The sequence below is a fragment of the Alligator sinensis genome, unplaced genomic scaffold (genome assembly GCF_000455745.1).
Source record: "Alligator sinensis unplaced genomic scaffold, ASM45574v1 scaffold1218_1, whole genome shotgun sequence".
NCBI lineage: Eukaryota > Metazoa > Chordata > Crocodylia > Alligatoridae > Alligator > Alligator sinensis.
The window spans coordinates 73,725-92,134 of record NW_005842619.1 but is presented as its reverse complement, the minus strand read 5'-3'; the positions used below and the strand labels follow the sequence as shown (position 1 = coordinate 92,134).

General features: G+C 44.0%; 1 protein-coding gene across 4 annotated transcripts in view; it reads left to right on the top strand.

Moving 5' to 3' along the window:
- The first annotated feature begins 8,090 nt into the window (after nucleotides 1-8,090).
- The window catches only part of MAGI3 (membrane associated guanylate kinase, WW and PDZ domain containing 3), a 50,574-nt gene continuing 40,254 nt past the window's right edge, over nucleotides 8,091-18,410 (top strand). For all 4 annotated transcript variants that reach the window (XR_003096148.1, XM_025215039.1, XM_025215038.1 and 1 more), the window contains exons 1-4: nucleotides 8,091-8,295; nucleotides 10,360-10,534; nucleotides 12,601-12,680; nucleotides 16,068-16,125. Coding sequence is in view for 3 of the 4 variants with exons in the window: in XM_025215039.1 (XP_025070824.1) it covers nucleotides 8,217-8,295; nucleotides 10,360-10,534; nucleotides 12,601-12,680; nucleotides 16,068-16,125 (392 nt within the window). In the remaining variant the exon portion in view is untranslated. The remainder of the gene's footprint in view (nucleotides 8,296-10,359; nucleotides 10,535-12,600; nucleotides 12,681-16,067; nucleotides 16,126-18,410) is intronic.

The window sequence follows — 18,410 nt, the reverse complement described above, 5'->3', positions numbered from 1 at the left end:
GCAGGAATTCCTTTACACGAGGCTGTTTTTAGATGAGAATGAATGTTAGAACAGAGTTGTCTCTTTTGGTAACCATATTAAGAAATGTTTTAAGTGAACTTGGCATGCAGTAGGAAACTACTGCTAACTGATAGCCATGCTGAAGGACTGACAAACCCACAAAAATATTGAACTTTGAAATTAAGAGCATCCCTGCGATATCTGCCATTTGAAATGAACCCGTGCAGCCTCGGAAAACTAGTGAAAATGCTGTCGGTAGAATTAAGCATCAGAACAACAGGAAGAAAAGATAAGTAGTTATAATTTTCCTTAATATAACTTGTTTTCCTTAATATAACTCCCGTCAGTGTTTTTTGTGCCGCCTTAAAAGGGAGGCTAAGATCTCCAAGTGATCCAGACTGTTACAGAAAGCTGGCAGGAGGGCTGGGAAATGAAGGAGTAGCCTGTCTAAGCGAGCAGAGGTAGAGCTGAGTCTGGGAGCATGCATTATTAATCAGTGAGCACCATGGGACGGGTCCCGTGGCTGAGCTTAAGGTCATGACTTTATGCCAGGCATGTCATGCTACAGTGGCTTCTTTTTGCATCTTATTATCTTGACATCTCAGGTGTTAATGTGCTTTTGTGCAGGAATCCTGAAGAGGTTGCTGCTCCTGTGGCTGGCATGAAAAGTCATTATTTTCTCAATTTCTTTAATTTCAGTCACTCTTCACTGATCAGCTTCAAAGACTATTAATATGCTTAGAACCCTTCACACAGATTGCCTGTCGGTATTGCATTGTTACTGTGCTCTTAGACTTTACCTCAGCTAATACTGTTCATTGGAGCAGTATGTTTTTAAGCTTGTCCTCCTACTAAATTACTAAAAAAACTGTAAGGCATTCGGGATACTTTTCATGCAAGAATATTTACCATTTAATTAACAATCAAGCCAAGGCAAAGCTTCAGTGAAGTGAATGGCTTTCTGGTGTTGAAAAACACTGATCGGTTTGTGCTTGGCACAGTTCTGAGAGCGCGCTAGGTTTAATGCATCTCTTTGTTGTTCGCTAATACAAATCTCGTTGAATACTGGGCAACGTTTTGCAGTTCTAAAATGGAATCTGACCTTTTAGTTACAGAGTTGTCCTGCCAACTGCCTGCCAGCTTATTTGTAAGGGTGCGCTCCAGTGTAAGGGCCGTACCTTTAGACCCTCTCTACACGTCACGTTTATGCCATGGTTAACATGTTGACTGCAACGTGAAGGGCAAGGGTGCTCCATGTGCATCCAATTTCAGGTGCCATAAAGTGACAAACGAGCCATACAAATGTTGTATGTTGAGCATTTCTGTGGCTGGTTTGTAGGGTGCCTTCCACTGACTGTCAGGTACAGGGCCCAGGTCAGCCATCAGCTGATGGTTAGCCCCAGCCTGGGATCCCACCAGGGCTGGGTCAAAGCCCGGGTGCAGTCCCAGGGCCTGACTGCGGCCCCAACCCGGGGGCATCCATCTTTCCACTTGTCAGAGCAGGGGAGCACTGGCATTCCCCTTTCACTGCCAAGTGGAAAGGGCAGGAGTGGGATCTGATCCCCTACCCCCAATCTGCACCTCCTGCCATGCGTGTGTGGCCTGGCAGGAGGTGTGGTTTGTAGGACTGGGGATCAGCCCCCGTGGTGCCATGAAATAAACATGTGCCAGGGGCCTTGGAGAGGGCTGTTATTAAGGGTTTTGTCTATGCTGAAGCTTTTCCAGTACTGTGCACCTTTTTCCACTGATCCAGCATCTGTACTGTTCCTTCCGCTGGAGACATCCGTAGGTAAGAAAATGGCCACAGGTTTTATTTCAAATATGTATTTAATTTTGTTTCATGTGCCTTAATTTTCTAAAATGACATTTTTTGCTTGTGCATCATCTGGCCTGGCTAATCACTGTCTTGGCCTGTCACCTAGTTACGTTGAGTATGTCCCACCGTGCACCAACTCCCACTTCATCCAGCAAATAAGACAAAGAGAAAGATCACTGGAATGAAAACGAGGTGACCTCACTGATTGAGCTGCTCATGTTCTTCACTGGAGTCATCCTAACATATTTCTAAGGATTGTTAGGGTGAAATATGATTGTGTGTGGTAATGAGTCCCTGGAATCCCTGCTACAGAGAGCTTTAATCACACTTTGTTGACTAGGTCAGGCCCTTATTTGCTAAACCTGTAGTCCTTTGCACATTTCTGAATGAGGACAGCCAATTTGGTAGATTGCTTTGAAGTTTTTTTTTGTTATAGTCAACATTTTTTTTTTTCAGAAGTGCATCCAGTGGTCACATCATATTCCAGGCTTCAGGATGAAGATTGGGTCACACCCTGGAGTGTGAACACAGAAATCAGTTTATCCAATATAAAATATGGTCTTACAAAGAATTGAATAGATGGAAATAAATATGCTCCTGCCCAGCTATGTAAGAAGTGGTCAGAAATCATAATCTGCTTAGTTCGTTGGCCTTGTTAATGAATCAGTCCCAAGGGAACCGAAGGAATAGCTGAAGGAAATGATAAATCATAAATGCACACAGTTATCCCAGAGGCCTCTTCTCCCCATCCCTTACCCCCCTCCCAAAAAATAAAAAAATCTCTGATTGATCCTGCTTAGCCCAGGTCTCCCCCAACTTCTGTAGAGTTAATCAGTCACACACACATCATGTGGGAACATTTTTTCCTACATCACCTCATCCTCGAGTTTTATTGTCTGCCTCTTTTGTGTAGTAATTTCTGATTTCTAAAACACTCTTCCTCTGAAAATCACTATGAAGGTGATTGATGCTCCCTAATTACCTTCAATTTTCCCATCTTTTTTAAGTGTGCGCCGGTAAGCCGACGTGGCCCAGCACACTAGAACACTTTCTCATTTTTTAAATATTGCTTCACAGAAAGTTATATACAATTCATTTTCATTATAATAATGGTTTTGCCTTATCTTTAACTGCTTCTCATTAGGTAACTCCTGCCAGCCATAACTTTGCTTTCAATTAATGCTGCACACTGTGAAGTTAGAAACACCTACTTGTATGAACACTAACAGTGCAGAATGAGAATCTTTTTATCTACTGAGTGAACCATTTGTCTGAGGGAAGATTAAACTTGATTAGAAAGCTGCTTTTAAAAAGTATAAAAAAAACCATTGAGCTTTGAATACATTTCTCCTTTCCCTAGGAAATAAGGAGATGCCAATGATGAAACTAGCAGGCTCTCTCCCTATTTACCAGCTTTTGAGGTCTTAATTAGCACAGGAGTGGTAGTAGGGGTGTTCGGCGCTCTAGGGGAAGCAGAACCAACCCCGAGTCTCACTCATCAGTCCTGTTGCATCTCCAAGAAAACATGGTCCAGGATTTTTTTTTAAATGACTTCCTAAAGCCGGATGCCCTGTTTTGCTATGTGACCACTGATGAACTATCTGTGAAGCACCCAGCCACTCATTGAACCCAATGAATTCAGCTGGGTGCTGAGCACCTCAGTAGGAAGGCCATTCATTTTTGTTAGCTGCCTGTCTAGGCTCTTGCATCCATAACTTGTGCTCACTTAAGAATATTCTCCAACTATTTGGGTTGGTCTAATAAAAGATATCAAATTCACCCAAGGAACCTTGTCTGCCTCGGTTTTCTAAAGCACCAGTTCTAGTCCCTGGAAAGGTCCCTGCCTCCCCTGTGCAGTTGTTTCATTCTTCACGTTGCCACCAAAAGAAAACTGCCTTCTCCAGGAGGGGACTTCCCTATCAAGACCATTTCTGACGTTTGTTTCCTGGTACCTACAACGTCTGCTGAGATTTACGTGCGGCCAACCCGCTTGTTAAACCGTAGGACCAAGCTCACGCGACCCCTGTTTAAAGGATGTGTGAATAGGGAATGTGAAGGTGTGAGATGTCGAGGAAGGCAGAGTGGTGGCAATATTTGCCATTTCCTTTGGGTAAGCAGAAATACAAACCACAATAAAAACTCAGGTTCACCAATGAACCTCTGTTTGCTCTAGGGGAGTACACAATGCCGAACCTCATGCTGTTCTTCACTACCACATGTATTCATTTCTTTTGACCTGACATAGTGTCTCTCTGGGATATGGGTGGGGGCGTTTTTCCACTTAATTTCTTGTGCTGTGGACTTAACATTTGAATAAATATCATAACTTAATGAAGTAATTAAGAGTCCAAATGAGCTAAGCTGACATTTAAAACTCAAGTATCAGTGTACATTCCTTCAGACTTCTAGTGCTGTCAGCTGGACTAATGCTTGGTTTGTGCTTTTGGCCTCCATACAATAATGAGAGACGCTTGTTGTATTATTTCAAAACTGCCGTTCTAATTAGACGTTAATGTTTAACACCTGCATTCTCAACAGAACGTTTACTGTAAATCCTATCAGCTAATGTCTACCAGCAAAAACTAAATGTTAATTTAATACGAATAACTTAGCCATCCGTCTAGACAAAGCTATGTGTGAGAAGAAAATAATTCTATTGTAAATTGAAATATTTAAAAAATGGGAAGAGTTTATACCTCGATGCAATCTGCAAAGGTTCATTGATGGAAAACAGGGAGCAAAGGTCTCACGGACATTTCAGATTAATACCTATCATTTGGGCACAAAAGCAAAGGTATTTTCTTTTAGTTTTTTGTGTTTATTATGTTAGAAAAGTGAAATCTCACTGATTTTTTTTTTTTTTTTTTTTTTTTAACAACAAAATGATATGCATAGGAGATGCCTGTGTGCTGGAGCTGCGCTCTTCCTCTGCACCCTGTGTAGGGTGCTAGGGCCTGTAGCCACGAAGATGTGGCCACCCATTGCCGGCACCCTGCAAACTATAATATAGAAAATGTTCAGATATTTGTTGCCACAGTCAGTAATTAATGCTGTGTATTGGGCTTTGAAAGTTAGTTCTTAAGCTGCTAAACTCCATTTGGCATTACCATTACTTTTTGTGAAGCCTTCATAGTTGGCAGTTTCATAAATGTATGAAGGTTTTTACTTGTTAAAATAGTTGTTCTTCCTAGTGCATAATTTATCGCCTTGTTTCATATACTGACACGTTCACTTGCACAAGAGTTTTCTCACCTGTACCTGGCGCAGCAGGTGTGCAAAACTTGAAACTAACTTTTTTATTTAGGCCACAGTCTTCACCCAACGGTGTCTCGTAAACCAGTACTAGACTAGCTTTCATCTCTTCCTCTTCTGTCTTTGCAGGCACTACAAGGGCTCCCCGGGATGGGGAAGTCCCAGGGGTGGATTATAATTTCATTCCTGTTGAACAGTTTAAAGCACTGGAAGAAAGTGGAGCCCTGCTAGAAAGTGGAACATATGATGGTGAGTTGTGTAATTGGAACATAGACTTATCAGAGCAGCAATAAAGACCTGGACGAATTTATTGCATCTCTAAAGTCCAGGCTGCTTGTCTCATCAGGGCACCTTGTACTCAGAGCTGACAGATGAATATAGCATTGTTCTCCTCCACAGATGAGAATGTCATCTCCATTTTATAGATGGAGGAATTGTGGAGCAAAGTGGTTCCCTTGTTCAAGTTCACACTTCATTTAGTGCTGGAGCCAGGACTAGCACGCAGGCGTCCTACCCACCAGCCCGGTGTTTCATCCCTTTACCTCCCGCTTCTTCTCCGTATCTTTGTGTTTGTAAAACACTGAACTTCTGTACTCTGACTGTCAACAGCTATTCTCACAAAAAGTTATCACACGTTTGTTTGTTTAACTGCATTCATTGTGCACATCTGTCTTTAAGTCACGAGCAGTGTGACACACTGGCCATTTATCTTTGTCACTGTTAAGTAATGGAAAGTGTTTTGTTTTTTCTTTTGAGTTGGAACGTGCTTGCCACAGGTTGCCTCTGGGTGTACACGTTGCTTTCTGACACTGCTCATGTGGCTCCTTCTGAGTAGCAGCAGTAACAGCCCACACTTCCAGAGTTCTCCAGGCCTCGGTGTAGGACTCCAGGCAGTCTGAACCACATGGGTGGTCCCGTCTGTCCAGGTAGCATCCTGGTGAGATCAGCAGAGTCTCAAGTGACACAGAGTTAGAGCCTACATTAGGAGATTGCCCAAACAAGGGGGAAGGCCTTTAACTAGCATCCCACCTCTTGTGCTTGGGCATGGTCAAAGTATTGTGACAGCTCTCTTTATTTTAGATAGATGAAGTGTCTGCAGCCTCAGTTGTGTCCTGGTTTCCCCTCTCTCTACTGTGCTCAGCATGTATTCCACCAGGAAAAGCCTCGCATGGCAGGGCCCCGTGGGTAATTAATTTTGCTTCCCCACGTGCATGGGCACGCACACACTGCCGCCATGGATCTTTTCTCAGCACCGCTGTCTGTCTTTTCCTCCAGCTGAGGCCTGACCCATGCTGAACAGAATGGTCCTATCCCCTCTTACACGTAGTACTCTTATATTTGCTTTTTGTGATGCTTGCATCACGTTGCTGGCGCATGTTGAGCCTGATCTGCCAACGCCCCTGATCCTGCTTAGCAGCACTGCTGTCTGGCCTGTCACCGTGTTCTGTATTTGTGCATTTGGTCCAGATTCTCTAGGCTCCTATGTCCATTTATGCACCTAAAGGCAATTCTGTTTTACCCAGTCTCTGCAAACAGTTAGCATAAAAGATGAGTTCCATTGGATGCCCAAGAGATGGTTCTTCTTCCCTATATATAGCAGCTTACCTTAGTATGTCGCTGGTTCTTCAGCTTGTCAGAACCCATTTGAATTCTCATTCTGCCCTCCAAAGTGTTTGTAACCTTTCCCAGTTTTGTCTCATTCGCAGACTTGATCAGGAAACTGCCCATTCCTACACTTGAACATCACTGGACGCAGAACTGACCCCTGTGGACAGTTCTTTTGTCAGGCCATTTATATTTACCCCTTGCTTGTGCTTATTCAGGCAGTTATGCATCTGCTTAAGAAGCAATTCTATCTAACCCACGGTTCTCCTGTTTGCTTATGACAGTGTCTCGTGGGACTATATCAAAAACATTACCAAAGTCCACCGCATTCTCTTCATTCACCAAAGGTTACTTAGTCAAAGAAGGTATCATTGGGGGCTGCCAGTGATCATCCCTTCCTCCTCCTCCTGTCTGCACATTGACTGTTCTGTGAGCGCTCAAAGGATACCCCTAGCAGCTAAACCTAAACCAGTCAAGCCAAACCCAAGCTTTTCTCTTAACCTGATTCTGTGACTTGAGCCTGACCCTTGCTGTTCTTTTAAGAGTCATTTCCCATTTCATGTTTTATATGTTGAAAGCAGATATAGCTACCAAATGTTAATCCAACAGGCTTTGTGTTCATTTCTCTAATGGTAATCATGTGATTAATTAAGAGGCGCTCTCCACTTGTTCCAGATCTACTCCAGAGTGTTTATTTTTTTGAAAAAAACCCTGCTGAATCTTGTGACATAGGCAAAATATTAAATGAAAATGTGTTCTTTATCCTCAGGCAAAGTTCAGTATAGAATTGTGTTATTAATGTCTTTAATTTGCAAGCAAATTGTCAGATGAAGATATAGGATAACAGTTCTAAAAAATCAAGGCAGTTTAGGGTTGTTTTTTTTAAATTGCTTTTGTGTAAATAGATATTTCATATTTCTGCACATAATGAATTTATTTTTTTTTGGCTTCAACCTACCTCCAGGCTGCATGTTACCCCAGATTCACTAATTACTAAATGCTATGTGATTAGAATAGAATTTATTTTGATTTTCACTGTTACCCTCCCCTCTACTCCTGGCTTATTCTGCCATAAGTCTTGTTCTGGGTCATTAGCGAATGCAAGGTAAAATAACAAATCAGTCTTTTGATTTGGAAACCTGTGTAGAGCAGTCATCTGGAATTAAATGTATTATACGCAGCTGTACAATAGCAGCATTAACAAAAATATAGTGAAGCAGCATATTACAGTTTTCTGAGCATTCATTGCTGCTGATGATACTGATGTCTTATGAAGTGCAATAAGTGTCCTGTTCATTCAGGTATTTCACAAAGAACCACATTACGGTGACAATAGAATAGGTACAATAGCAGCAGAGACCTTGACCAGATATCAGTGCTTCTCATTATTACCATCTCTTCTTCAATACCAGGCAATTTCTATGGCACTCCAAAGCCTCCAGCAGAACCCAGTCCCTTTCAGCCAGACCCAGTGGATCAAGTTCTTTTTGACAATGAGTTTGACACAGAATCCCAGAGAAAGAGAACCACCTCAGTCAGCAAGATGCAAAGAATGGACAGTTCTCTCCCTGAGGAAGAGGAGGAGGAGGAGAAGGAAACAGTTAATGGCAGCGGAGGCATAGGTCAGTAACACAGGGAGCAATTCCCTGCAGTGTATCTGGAATAAATTAACTCAGCTGTGGCAGATGCCACAGCTTTGGTGGTGGTGGTGGAGCCACAATTTAGCCTTGCTTGAACTGCTCCTTTAATGATTTCCCTGGACTCTGTAGTGCTGATTGCTTCTTAGCATCAGGAGATTTTGTAGGCACATCATATTTTGCTTAATTATGAAACTAAGTTTTATAGGCCCCAGCACATGTTCATGCAGTAGGGCAATGGGACCTGATCCCTCCTGCTGTGCTGCACATGCATGGCAGGGCCTGCAGCTTTGGCATTGGGGATCAGATCCCAATTGCCAGTGCAGGGGGAGCCCAGGATCATGCACCAGCAAATTGAAAGTTAGGTGTCTGCAGCAGGTGTAAATCAGTGCAGTTCCTGGGGTAGGACCAACTGGAGCCGGTTCTTTTTTTTTAAGGACCCCCAGGATCCAGAAGAGTTCCCCTGATCCCAAACCCTTGCTCTTGGGACATCAGAAAATCATGTGTCCTGGCACACAGACCCTGGGATCATGGAACCATTCCCTGAACCCAGAATCCCTGTGGCTGGAATGTGACAAGTGCTTGGAGCTGCGGAGCAAGCCAGTCACCCTGCTGGGTCATGGGGAGCTCCTGGCTATGACCCAGTGCCCTGGCCCAGCTGATGAGCTCTCCACAACTCAGCCCCCTGAAAGCAGCAGGCTGCAGCCTCATGAAGGGCTGTACCACGTGACTATCAGCCTCGAGACACAGGGGAGCAGGCAGGCAAGCTGGGACATGCAGCCAGCATCAGGCTCCCCCCAGCCATGTGTTCAATTTAAGGCACAATACAAACCAGCCACAAACGTATTACACGCATTTTGTGGAATAATTTGATGGCTGGTTTTCCATTTCCTCGTGCCATTAATTGCCTGAACATGTGGCCAGGCTACGGGTTAACAGATTACTCGCGTCTTAAGTGTAACGTCTGCCAAGGGCCAAAAATAAGTAGCTGTTCTGTCAGCCAGATGTGCAGTGGCATCATCAAATGGGTATGCAGGCCACCATGAGGGGCATAATGAATCTCAAAGAGACAGAAACCAGTCACAGAAGGATGCACCAGCCAGTTGTGTGGAGTCAAAGGAAAAAACTGTAAAGCGGTTCTGCAAGTCATGGAATTGTGTGGGTTTATAAAGAATAAATCACACTCCACTACGTTGGTCATATCATTTGATAAAATTACTGTGTTTGAATCCACTATGAGGCATTTTATGCTGGTCCCTCGCACTTGTGCTATGAAATGTTGGGATTTCACATGGACCCAAAAACTAACTGAAGGGATTTACACACCCAGTGGTGCTCAGGAGCAGTGCATTGGGCCTAGAGCAGAGCATCCACTGAGGTGCTGCAGAGATTGACACAATGCCTTGTGCTCATTAACCTCGTTACTACTGACTGGTGCAACCTGTACAGCCAGTTTGCAGGTGATGCCGCATCTCCGCAGTCCTTGGAGTTCTCCTATTTAAGTGCTAGCCTGGCCTATCGCTGCGTAGCTGCAAAGCTGAGAGTCACTGTGCAAAGTGGCCAGGCGAGAGGCCACAATCATTTGTCACAAGTGTAATCATGGAACTGAGGTTATTGATGTGGGTGTGGAAACTAAGGTGCTTAAATGGTTATTACTTAGAGCCTTTCTTGCCTTGCCAGTTTGGTTCTCACACCATGTCTGGGTATGTGGAGAATGATGATGGGATGGAGTCTCTAATGGGTAGCACAAATGCTCTTCTCTCGGCTAGGAAATGCAATGAAATAGTCTACCTGGACTTGCTCCAGTGTTGATTTTTCAGCCTAAGCTCAGACAAACAATGCAAGGCTAATGCTGCTTGGCACAGGAAGAGCGGAACTCGATATGTTCATGTCTGTTTTTTAAAGTTAGTAGAAGAAAAATATAGATGAAGTACGGGGGGGGAGAGGGCTTGGCATGAGCTCAGAACTAGAGTGAGAGAGAGGTTCTCTGTGAGCAAGAGCAGCATGGAAATCTGACAGGCTGCAACGCTGTCCTTTGAACGATTGCAGAAAACAAAGAGAAACATTCGGATTCTTCCGACTGGATGAAGCCTGTTCCTAGTTACAACCAGACGAGCAGCTCCATGGATTTCAGGAATTACTTGGCACGGGATGAGACTCTGGAGCCTCTCCCGAAGAACTGGGAGATGGCCTACACGGACACTGGCATGATCTACTTCATTGAGTGAGTAGAAGCTTGTTTCAGCATGGATTGAATTCCCTGTCCCAGACTCGCAAGACCTGGTTATTTCTGGAGATTTCTGCTTATTTTATAGAACCTCCTCCCTGCCCATGTTTATTGATGGGATTTTCTGTGCAAAAACAAGATCTGTCTTGCTTTGAAGGCTCACGTGCTTCTGCTGCATATTCCTCTCTGAATGTCACCAGCCCTGTGTGTTTGATTTCAGAGAGGCTCCCATCGAGGTAATTATAATGTCACATGGTGACGTCAGCTGAGGAATAGGCTACAGAAGCGAGAAAAACTTCAAAGCAGCCCTTCTCCGTTTTCATCCCAGCAGCTTTCCCTATCTGTCAGCAGCATAGGTAGATACTCAAACAAGTATCTTGGCTGTCACACTTGGGGACTCCATTGTCAGGTTTTGTTGTGTAATTTTTGTTGCCTGCATAATGCAGATGAGGAGACAGTTCATGTAAATACAAGTAGTGTGATACTGTCAAGTGTGTCTGTATGAATTCATTTGTCAGGAGAACGTCACAGTTCCATAGGCAAACTCCGTTGTTTGTGTTGTGTGTTGTATGTCTGGCATGCAGCACAAAGCTGGGGTTGTGCATTGTTAGCTGGAGAACTATCTCATTTTCTGTATGCTTTTCCTTTGCTCTCTTCCTCTGGAGTCGAGGGGATTTTGCTCATCCTTTCTGCCCTGCATGCAAGCCTCTTTTGAAATGGAATGTGTGTTTTGTTTCATCTTGTTTTTTTAAATCAAGATGCTCGTGGAATGGGTAGGAGCCTGTTCCATGAATTTTAAAGTACAGTACCAGACTCCACTGAGGCGTAAACATATGCAGAAGGTAAAGGACTTTTTCTCCAGGTAAAAGTATCCGATATTCCGATATCCCCAAAATGATATCGTTGTCGGAGCTTTAGACATAAAGTTCTGAAAGGCCCTGTTATGCTGTGTGAGCTAGCAAAGAAGTATTTTCTGTTGAGGGCTTTGTGCTTAGACTCTGTTTAATGCAAATTTACGGGGCAGAGCTAGATATCTCTGGATAACTGGGGGTGTTCTGGCAGTGTCGACAGACCTGATCCAAAGCACCATTTTTGGATGCAACTATAACATTTAGGAGCTTGTGCTCTTTATCTTGTCGTTAACACATGTATCGCATGATCCTGTCATTGCACTGATAACTTCTTCTCATGGAAGAGCAAAATCACTGATCTTGCCAAATCACTGGCAGTTTCTTAACGTTTTGGGCCAGACTGCGTTCTCTCTGCACACACGCGCCGCAGTTGTGAATTTTCAAAGTATTTGGGGGACAACTTAAGTTAATTTTTTATGCAGGCTTCATTTTTTATGCCGAGTTTGTTTTCGCCAGGACTCTGCGTGACTGTTTTCGTGATTGTCCTATTCCAGAGGTGGTATTTAGCACCTTACCCAAGAGCATGCAGTTTTTGCTATCTGTATTAATTTTTTAAAACCCAGCTGTTCAGCAGAGGTGCTGTGGATCTCTTCTGATGAGAACAAGAAGGGACTTGTTTGTTCAGTGTGTGTTTGTCGCTGGGTCTGTTTGTTCTGTGCTGAGCTTACACATCCACCCACACAGTGCCACAGAGCCACCAAAGTCCTCTGCATATGTGAGGTGCGCTGAACACGGGGATACGAAATATTTTTTGACAGCTGTAACCTAGGTTTGCTTCACTCCCAGCAGATCTGCTATTTTTATATTGAAACTGCATATACCACAGCTGTGAGCACAGTTTTGAAATAGTTTTGACTGCAGACTAATGTTTGCGCCTTTAACCTCCCCTGTCATGGCTGCACAGAACAGCCGCCAGTGTACTAGTACTTTTGACACTTCAGTGTCACCTCTCTGAAATGGTGTTTTTGGATGTGATAGGGGTGAGAACAGTGAGTTTGCTGAGCCAGAGGCAAGGATTTGTACACACAAGCAAACTTCTGGAGAGGAGTGCTAACTACAACAAGCCAATCCTTTCCTCAGGAATTTTTTTCCTCTTTCTTCTTCTGTCTCGTATTGCTTTTTTTCCTGATCGGAATGTCCTTCATCCCATAGCCATAACACCAAGACAACCACCTGGCTTGATCCACGGCTCTGCAAGAAAGCCAAAGCTCCAGAAGACTGTGAGGATGGAGGTGAGTTGTACAGCGTCTTCTCTTTTATACTCTGTGCTTGCATGTCTCAGTTTCACGACGTCACCCTCGTGATCACACGTGAACAGGAGAGTTAATGAAAGCGCTGAACCTAGCTCTGGGTAAGGGATTGGTTTCAAAGACTTTCTTTGCTGGTAAGGGGTAACCAGGCAGTTCACCCTAAAACAGGGGTGTGCTTACGTTCTTGTTCCAAAGTCTAGCTCTTCTGAAAACAAATAAATAGAATTCCCCAAGTATCGGTTGCATTCACTGATTTATGGATCAAAACTAGTCCTGTGCTACAGAAACTGAAGATTCAGCCACTTTGACTTCGCTCCCAGAGGGACTGACTGTCTGTAGGGTATGCCAGGGATGCATCCTTGAGCGCTTTAGAGCGTCTTTCCCTTATCCATATTATATTTTATGTGAAGTTCCATATCTGTGGGCCTCCAATCACTTGCTAAAACATCTCTGTATGGGCTGTCTCAGTCAGGGTGTGGCAGGCAATGGTCAGGCTCTGTGCTTTGGATGTGGAGCAGCCAGATAAGAGGGTTTTATGATATTAGTGAGTTCAGAATCTCTGAAGCCATTCCACATTTTAAGCTTCAGTGCCTTATTTCTGTTGAGATTGAAGCCCCAAAGCATAACACACTGTATAATTAAGATAAACATCTATGCTAGCACATTCAAAAATAATTAGTCTCTTTTATGTATATTTGAAAACAAGAGTTTTAAGGAAAGCCTTGAACCTTTCTGTTGTCCTGCTGCCATCTCAAACCCTGTCTAAGTTAAATATGTCTCTGTTTCTATTTGTTTTCATCTGGATAATCAGGCAACAAGAGCACTAGTCTTTGTGGAAATGTATGAATTCATTTTGCTTAAGCTATTCGACGCTTCTGTGGTGGCAGAGCGTCCATCAAGTAAAGCTCGACGTGGGCTGAACATTGACATAATTCTGCTACTTTGTGCAGCGGCAAAACCTTTGAAAGCCATAATCTAAGCAGGGTTCCCTGGTAAGGGAGTGATTGTCAGCCATGCTGTTTTTCCCAGCAAAATCCTGTCAGGTAAAAGGGAAGGAGAATAAATACCAAACTTCAGGAACAACTAGCTGCCTCATTTGCAGTGTCTCAGGGCTACAGGGATTTTGTTGTTGAATAAAATGTAACTAGCAACTGGAGCTTTCCTTCCACACAAGGTTGCCACGCTCTGCTGGTGCTGGTACCAAAGGAAGGGGAAGAGTTGTCCATTTGAGTTGTGTGGACAAACTTGGATTCAGCCTGACCTGTACAATGCCACAGCTCCTGATTCCCAGGCGAGAGTACTCTGCTCCTGACCCCTCCGTGTGCCACCAGCTGCAGCTTTCCCACTGATCACACCTGCTGGGTGAGCCAGAGGGAACACACCTGTCTTCGAGAGCATTGGCCTAGCCCGTTCACAACAGTAAAGATCAAAGTCGTCTAGAAATCGTGTGTTGGCAGATCGTGGTCCCTACCAACAGCACCTGTTGCTTTCTTGCTTCACTCTAGATTCTGGCCTCCTCCAGTAGCAGGGCTGCTGCCTTGGTTTTTCTCTGTTAATGTAAAACGCTTGATTCCTCCGACAACATGTCCCACACCGAATCCAAGAGGCTTTTGCTCCTGCTTTCCAGTCCGCTTGTACCCAGGCTGGCTTTTTAAAATGAATATAGTCAGCATCAACTCTGATACAGGAGGTAGAGCCACTGAACTAACAAGCAGGCAGGAGATACCTGAGGGTGACCCTCTGTCACAGGACATGGCCGTTTAGGGCGTGTAGAGGAGCTGACCTGTCTTTATTTCTGAGCACCTCTTGCGTCAGGACTTGCACACCGTGACTCTGAGCTGTAAGAACATTTGCGGTGATCAGCCTCCGGGCAGATCCTGCAGACAGTTGCAAGGCAGCGAAGCAGTTTATACAGCCAATGAAAGAAAAAATGTTCTGCAAAGCTTGGTCTGCAGCAAATGTCTCCTCAGTCACAAGAGTCTACAGCCTCTTGTCCTCCTGACTTGGGCAGCCTGACAGCTGTCTATTCATAACGAGGCGTGGCTGGAGCAACTGCCTCATAGTGCTGCTTATTAAACCTGTGTAAAGCCCACCACAGGATAAAAGGGCATTTTAAAGAGAGATGCAGGGTGTCCTGGTGAACAACACTTAAGTGGATAGCGCGCTGGGTTATTTATCGAATTTTGCTGAGCTGTGCTGATATGAATAATTGGTAGCATGCTGTCACTCGTTGAGCCGAGGGCAGCCACAAGCAGCAAACAGAATCATTACGTGGAGATGTTATCCCTCAGAACAAGACAGCCATCTCGGAGCGAAAAGGCAACTTGCCTCCGAGGTGGGGCTGGCCGACCCACGGACACGTGCCACAAGTGGTGCAGGCAGCTGCTGTGTGAGGCACACGTGCCCTGGGCACTCAGTAAAGGGCGGCACCGATCATGGTGATGCTGGCGGGTGCTGCGTGCTGGAAGCTTGCACAGCCCCTCTTCACACGGCCATTCAGCCCCAGGCAGTGCTGTTGCACATTAGTACGCAGGCAGTTAAAAGCGAAGCTCCACAAGTGAACGTAGGTAGTGTAAGAGCGATGTGGTGCAACAGGCAAGGCTTTCTTAGAGTCATCTCTTCTATTGGACCAGCTCTGGGATAAACTCAGACAAGCTTTCGCAGGCAAGGCATTCTTCCTCAGGTCTCTGATCCCAGGAGGGCAGGCATAGCATAGTGAGAAGTAGCAGAGGGGAGGCCTGAGAGGGACTCTCGGAGGCAGGAGATGCACAATTAGCAGAAGAGAAGCAGCTGATTACTGGGAGATCAAGGCCTGTCACGAGGCAGGAGGGTCCTTGTCACCTTTCTTGCATGGAAAGAATTCAGGAGCTGGATAAAATACAATGTGCTATAGACCCAATATCAGTGTTTAGTCCTCAGTTCTGAGTGTCCAGCCGGCTTATGAATTTTTGTTCCCAAGCTCCTAAAGACCCTCAGCCTAAGAAATCCTTGCCTCTCGAGTGAACATAGTAATTTATAACCGGATGGATCTGGTAATATGAGCCCTCTACTTCCTTTACTGTAGGTGTCTGTGTGTCCTGCTCTGAAGTTTATTAAAACTTAAAACAGTTTTTAAAAAAAAATGTGTCTCCCCTTTGATGAACCACTGAGTTATAGGAGGCGATTTCCCTCCGGGAATGCCAGCACTCTGCTCATCAGACAGGCCAGTCTCAAGCATTTAAAGAAACCCGGAAGACATAAATTGCATTTATATTTCCGGCACAGTCGATCCATAATCTCTCCACTCGTTTCTCCATGTGAACTCTGACATTCTCAAATGCGTTTCCATTATAGTGCAGAATTTTGTTCATTCTTCTCTTCTAATTACAGAACTGCCTTATGGTTGGGAGAAAATAGAAGACCCTCAGTATGGAACGTACTATGTTGAGTAAGTGCCTACAGTAATTATTCATTTGATAGTCATCACATTTAGCAGAGAACAGTGAAACAGTTGATATGTAATAAATGTAAATTGGCGTGCATCTTGTTTAAGTGCTGTACAGATCCAGTGTAAAATAAGGGCCAATTCTGGAGGCCACGAGTAAATTGTGCCCCATGCTTAAGCACTAATGTGCACGATGATGCTTGTAGGCTAATTGAGGCGCATCCATGGATCTTCCAGATGGGCGGAAGCAAGTAACAGCCGTAGTAGTTAACACTAGCAATGGACTGAGAACCCCAGAACAGCCCGTGTAGCAGTTGGGTCCACTTTGCTTCTGCCCCACCAATAGTCACGTGCCTTTTGCTTTATCACAAATACGGTGGTTTAATACAGCAATAACTTAATGACTGTCCAGATGGGTGACTCTCTTACAGTTTATAATGCTGAGTGCAGCATACTAGTAGATAGCTTTATTCCCAGGCCGATCTAGTTTTGAGTCATTAGCATAATAATTCTCAGAGGTGAATTAGTGATGGAGGTAAAGGTCTACTACTTGAATGGTTGTTTCGTAGAGCTTTTACTTGCCAATGCATATGACTTCTTATTGCTACTGGCAGTGACACCCATCAGTGCTTCTGACTTGTGAAGGAGCCTGACTGAAAAATTGAGATTGAGGATGAATATCTTTGATTAAAAGAAAGAGTCAGACTTGAGTCAGCACAGATTTCTGACCCTTCAGAGTAGCACGACGATGTCTGTAGGATTGTAGTTGCTAGAAGTCGATGCAACCCCCAACCTTCCTAGGTCCATATTTTGCTGCTTCATAAAGCAGTTGTTGTTGAGCCATGATATTCCCAGTGCCTAAAGAGAAATCATTTGCTTCAGTAACTCGTAATGGGTCAGTAATTGGGTTTTCTGGAATTAGTTCCACATCATCTTTTGGCATGCTCAAATCTTTATGGATGAAAATCAGAAAAAAGGACGTAACCAGAGTTCTGCATTCGTTCACATGCAGGGTAGAAAAGACTCGTACCTGCTGTTACGTATTTATGTGCTTAATCCTGATCTTAACAAGGTTAGCATTGCTTACAGTGGCCTTCATCAGCTGAAGGAATAATTTAGGGATTTGTGTTTTGGAGGAAGCTGCTGTATTGGATTTCTTTGCTTGGGAAATAAATCTTAGCTGATTACCTCTCCTCTTACGTGAACTTCACATAACTGCTCCTCTTGCCTATTCTAGCGTGATAGGCAGTCTCCCGGGGAATAAGGGAAAGCTGGATGACTGCATCCTGAACAAGGGACCGAAGGGGGAAATATCCTGACACCTGAGAACTGTGCTACAAAACACAACCCAAGGCAAAACTGCAGTTTCCTTCAGATTCATAGTTCATAGGCAGAAATACTTGATCTGCCGTGGTAAACGACTCAGCCAAAAGAGAGCATGAGAATTGGTGAGAGACGCTGGTTTTGGAAAAACCTGAAATGCAGTTTTTCCTCTGCTGTGCCTCGTTCAGGAGTATCTACAGGCAAAAATGATTTTTTGCTTTGTGAGGCTAATCTGAAAACTTTTTGCTAAGTTATGATGTCTTTTGTTGTTAAAAGTCTTTTAAAAATGCTTTAGTACGGCTGAGGAAGAAAAGCAACAAAAAAATATATGATAGCAAGCTAAGCCCAGATTGGGTTTTTTTGTTTTTATAAGGGCTTTTGAGTTCCTGGGTGTCTCACGCTGCATCAAAAGTCCGTCAGCATTTCAAACGGAAAGGACCGAAAAAGTTATTTTTCAGATAATCTTCGGTTGTGAAATCAGAAATTGATAATCTAGCATCACTGAAGCTCTTCTCCAAATGCTGCTTGGAAATTACTTGAAGATGGCTGCATGTGTATCTTACCTGTCTAAACTGATTTCCTTGCCAAATTCAGCAGCAAATAAGTGGCATGCAAGTAGTATGATCAGCTGGAAAATGTAAAACATACACCGGCATTCTGAATAACGCGTGCAGCAAGAAGCCAAAATAATGCTGCTTCATTGCACCAGCTCCTGTATCTGAGCTAGGGTTTTTTTAATAATTGCTGCAGAAGAGTCTCTGGTTTAAGAAATGTCTTTGTCAAAGGTTCTCTGAAAGCTTTACAGGAGAAGTGGAACAAACACTACTGCAGTCCGCCGTGCTACTGAAGTTATCTGGAGTGAAGTTACCAGGGTTAGCTACTTGTTCTTCTGAAACCCTTTTTCTTTCTGTTTAGAAAGAAAACTCACTCGAGCACATATATTCTTTTTGCCTTCTAAGCACAGC